Genomic DNA, 5,032 nt, shown 5'->3' with positions numbered 1-5,032 from the left:
GGAGGAACCTGCTGCAGGAGCAGAGAAGGTCTGATACACTGTTAAATCAGACAAATTAAGTTAATTCAAGGGATTTGGGAAAACCCATTGTACAAATTGATTTTTTTTTTCAAAATGACTATTTTAGTTTATTTTATTACATGATTAGAGTCTAAGGTAACTCAAATACATTTGTTTGTTAACTCCTTTTATTTAGTATGTTGCAACTTAAAGCATTAACTATTTTGGACTAAAATGCTCTATTTATACTTATTTAAATGGATTACATGTTTAAATTAAAATTAAGTCAAATTAACTGAGTGGTTCTTATTTAAACTACTTAGATCTGTACTGGAGTTACTCAACCCAAATAGGGAAACGTATTGCACAAAGTTGTATGAGTAGTATTAACAACAGACTTTGACTTTTTCCATTCAGTTTTTATTAACTCAAAACTTCAAACATAAATCATGGCTTCAAACACCATAATCAAATATCAAAAATAGGTCTTTTAAAGCTGACACTTTAAAGGTACTTTATTCAAATGTACTTTTATTCAAATTTCTTAATCATTTTTGAAACATTAACTTAGGTGTATAACAGTAAATTATAATACTGAACAAAGTCAGAATAATTTTAAAGCAAATACTTTCACTTATCATTATCAGCCATAGACATCAGAGAGTATGCTTTTGATTAATTATTAATTTACTTGTTCACAATATTCTGATATACTGACATTCACCCACGGCAATTTATCCATGCAAACAGTAATAATGCAACACTAAATGAATTAACTCAAAAAATCTACAGCATTTTACAGTGTAACTCAGATGCACAACATCTCCAGGATTAGAGGACTTATGTCTCAGCACGATCTAGAGAAACTCATCAATGTGTTTATATTTAGCCGCATTGATTACTGCAACAGCGTCTTCACAGGTCTGACTAATAAATCAATCAAACAGCTGCAGCTGATCCAGAAGCTGCTGCTCGTGTTCTGACTAAAACCAGGAAGATAGAGCACATAACACCAGGTTTAAAGTCCCTAAACTGGCTCCCTGTAGCTCAGGGAGCCAGGGAGCTCAGCTGGAGCTTCAGTGTATTTTAAAGCCAGAATAGACTTTAAAATACTGATGTTACCTTATAAATCACTAAACGGTTTAGCACCACAATACATTAAAGATCAAACGAGGAGAAGCAGCATTCAGCTTCTATGCACCACAAATTTGGAACAAACTTCCAGAAAACTGTAAAACAGCTGAAACACTGGGTGCCTTTAAATCTCAACTTAAAACCCATCTGTTTAGAGTTGCCTATGGCTAAATTGCGGGTTTTTATGTCTTCAAGGTTTTTAATGTTTTTACCTTTACTTTTCATTACTTCGATAAGGCATTATTAACTTCTTTTTATTTCTCTTCCACACTGTCTATGTAAAGCCCCCCCAGAAAACGTCCCAGTAAAACAAATCTATATCTAGGGGTGTGAGAATCCTTGTTAAATGGCGTTTTAACTAAAACTCTGAGGTGTGAGACGTTTAACTGAACTCCTACAAGGGGTGTGGGTTTTAATGTTTTTATCTTTTTTAATCTTTTTTCTTTTTCTTTTTAAAAATTTCTGTCTTTCTGTTTATTCACTGTCACGTTTTTATTTTAATTATGTAAAGCACTTTGAAATGCCTTGCTGCTGAAATGTGCTATACAAATAAAATTTGATTGATTAATTCATTATGAACTTTTTTTAAATTCCGATGGGCAAATTAGTGCTATACCCAAGAGCAACATACTTTGAACATTCCTGAAGATTCCAAGGAATGTTCAGAAGGCCAGCCAGAGAAGGCCAGCCATAGTTGCTCATTTTCGCCTGTAAATGAACGTAGAGCTGAACAGGAGAAGAACTTGAAGCTTCTTCTTGTTCTGTCTGATTGCAGCAGCAGGACAATCCAACATTTTAGTCTGATTTCTTCTGGAAATGTTTCTTTGACCTGAATCAGTTTGAAGGCAGGCCAGCTCCTCATCAGAGCTGAGATCTTCTCTGTCCTCCATGTCTGTCTGCTCTCAACTCTTCTTCGCTCCCTGTATTTTTACAAGTGGACATGTCCTAATGTTGGACTGTTCCTGTCTCAGTGGAGGACAATGTGTGTCTGAGAGACATGTAATGTCCATGTTTGCTGCTGAAAGAGACTGATGGTTTGACCCCCGTCCTCCTTTCAGGGTGGAGCCTGCTGGAGGTCAATTCTTGACACCAGGTCTGAGGAAGTGTAAGTGTGTTTTTCATCTGATTCATGACAACAAAGCAGCTCACATTCAACCATCTTCAAACTGTCACATCACTCATTCAGGATCATCATCAAAGATCAATAAATGATCAATAACTGCAGCTGGATTGTGTTTGTTCTCCATCAGATTCCTGTCAACTCACCATCGACACAAACACAGTGAGCAGAAAACTCAAACTGTCTGAAGACAACAGGAAGGTGACATATGTGAAGGAGCTTCAGTCATATCCTGATCATCCAGACAGATTTGCTCCTCCTCAGCTGCTGTGTAGAACTGGTCTGACTGGTCGCTGTTACTGGGAGGTCGAGTGGAGAAGAGAAGTTTATATATCAGTGAGTTACAGAAGAATCAAGAGGAAAGAAAACAGTAGAGACTGTTGGTTTGGATGTAATGATCATTCCTGGAGTCTGAGCTGCTCTGATTTAGTTGATTTCTCTGTCTGGCACAATAACAGAGAAACTCGTCTCTCCTCCTCCCCCTCTGACTCTAACAGAGTATCAGTGTATGTGGACTGTCCTGCTGGCATTCTGTCCTTCTACAGAGTCTCCTCTGACTCACTGATCCACCTCCACACCTTCAACACCACATTCACTGAACCTCTGATTCCTGGATTCTGGCTTGGCTCTGGTTCCTCTGTGTTTCTGTGCTGATTTGAGTCTAAAGATTTTCCTCTTGTCAGAGAAACTCTCTCACTGTTGAAGAGATAGTTCATCTCTACATGTCTGTTTAAACTTTTCTCACTTTACATAAATGATTTATGCAACGAATCTAATTTGTTAACATTTACTTTATTTACTGATACATTATTTTAATCTGGTGAGTTTGGAGCAGCAACAGTTTAATGGAAGGAGAATTACAAATATTAATGATGCGACAAAAATAGATTAACACTAAATTATGGGAATTTTTTTAACATTTAGTAACAAGAAAATAAAAAATTAAAAATATCACTCAACAGAAAGTTACATTGTAATGATTTTATTGATAAGGTAAAAGCTGGAATGTAAAAATCTATTGCAATATTTTCCACAATCAGTTTTTCTGAACATTAAATCACTTTACATGTTTTAATGTTGCCTAATATTTCCATAAATTAATTATTGTGTGTTGATCTGGAGAACCTTATAGAAAACCAACACAGAAGAAAATGATCTGAATTATAAAAGAGTGTGACGGGCTCCTGTCACGGTTGTGAATGAATCCCTGCTTGATTGTTTTCTTCTTGCAATTGATTGGCTGGGGAGAGTTTAAAAGGATCAAGCCCCACCCACCAGATGAGCGAGGAAGTTTGGAAGAACTCCAGGCTGGTGGCATCTCTGAGCCTCGCTCCCGCTCCACTGATGTTAATTTTTGTTTGTTAACCTTCCTCTTCTGTTATTAGGTCTGGGGATCGTTGGCTAAGCCGAGGTTTTCTGGTTTTTGGTTGCAGGGTGAGGGGAGCGGTCCGAATCCGACGGTCAACTGCTGGCTGGTTCGTGAATGCTCTCACACTTTCGTTTATTTTGCCACGATTCCCCAGTACCTCTTTGTCCAGTCCCAGGTCAAATAAAACCTTTTTGTCTTATGCAATTTGGTCTGGACTCCTTATGTTGTGTGTCCTATGTGGACACAGAGTCTGATTATTTAATTTAACTAAAATATTTCTTACAGTGCAAACTATAAACTGTTTTGATTTAGTAGAGATCAGAACAATATTGATTATTTACAAAGTCTATAATAAACTCCTTCCATGGTGTAAAGAAACATTGTTAGAAATTAAAGAAACAAACTATAAAACTAATAGAAAATGATTTATTCAGGATGAACATTAAAACAATCGTAGTTCAGTTAGAGGGAATTCTAGTTTGCAATAATTTAGTGAGGAGTTAAAACTGATTTTCCCTCTGAAATATTTGCTAAACAAATAAAATGAGGTTTGATTTTGTTTTTTTGTGAGTTTGTCTACAAACTTAGCTGGAAATCCTTGAAGATGTTTTAGAAAAATATCGAGGAAATTTTCTGCTGCTTTGATTTTATGATGATTTATGTAGAACAGAGTGAAAGTTTTATATGTTTGTTTTTCTACCTAAACTTTTTTCAGTCTAAACTTTGTATTTGACAGTAATTTAAACTTTAACTATTTCTACACTTCTCTTGTTTTTCCAGCTTTGTGTTTTTTCTTGGTTTTGTGTTAGACAGTTATATGGACACCATTCTGTCAACATTTAATCAGATGATTGATTGATGTCCGTGACTAATTGATATAAAACCCCTCTCCCTCCTCTCCCTCCTGCCCCCCTTCTCCACCCTCCCTGAACAAAGACTTTATTCAGGGGAACTTTAACATCTGCTCACCATAAATTCCTCCCGACCTCTTTGAATTAGCCAACAGAAAGTGCATAATTTACTTGTAAGTTAGCAGTGAATAAATAAATATACTATTTTTCAAACATTGTTGGCTGCTGAGCTTGAGAAGTGAAAGGGATGAGTGCGCTTGATTCTTTTTTAGGTGTGTGCCAGTTGGGAGGAGATGGTGAAAACATTCAAAATGTACCATTTACTGTTTTAATTTGACATATAGTCCTATACCCAGAGAAGTTGAAATAGATTAGGAATGTTTTAAACAGATTGTCTTCTTGATACACAGCGTTAAGTGGACTGACCCCGGCCCTGCACACCAAAGCATTTGTGTGTGTGTGTGTGTGTGTGTGTGCTTGTGTGTGTGTGCGTGTGTGTGTGTGTCCCTGCGTAAGAAAATTAACAGATTAACCACACCACTTTTGTGTGAGGGGGGG

General features: G+C 36.7%; 1 protein-coding gene across 1 annotated transcript; it reads left to right on the top strand.

Moving 5' to 3' along the window:
- Window positions 1-1,729: 1,729 nt before the first annotated feature.
- On the top strand, window positions 1,730-3,826 carry LOC108165979 (stonustoxin subunit alpha-like). Its single transcript, XM_017303414.1, has 2 exons — window positions 1,730-1,733; window positions 2,382-3,826. Exons 1-2 carry the CDS (start codon window positions 1,730-1,732, stop codon window positions 2,906-2,908), a joined length of 531 nt encoding a protein of 176 aa, XP_017158903.1. The 3' UTR covers window positions 2,909-3,826.
- Window positions 3,827-5,032: the final 1,206 nt, after the last annotated feature.

The sequence above is a fragment of the Poecilia reticulata genome, unplaced genomic scaffold (genome assembly GCF_000633615.1).
Source record: "Poecilia reticulata strain Guanapo unplaced genomic scaffold, Guppy_female_1.0+MT scaffold_263, whole genome shotgun sequence".
NCBI classification, from domain to species: domain Eukaryota; kingdom Metazoa; phylum Chordata; class Actinopteri; order Cyprinodontiformes; family Poeciliidae; genus Poecilia; species Poecilia reticulata.
Note: the sequence above shows the minus strand (reverse complement) of the source record. Positions and strands in the feature narration are given on the sequence as shown.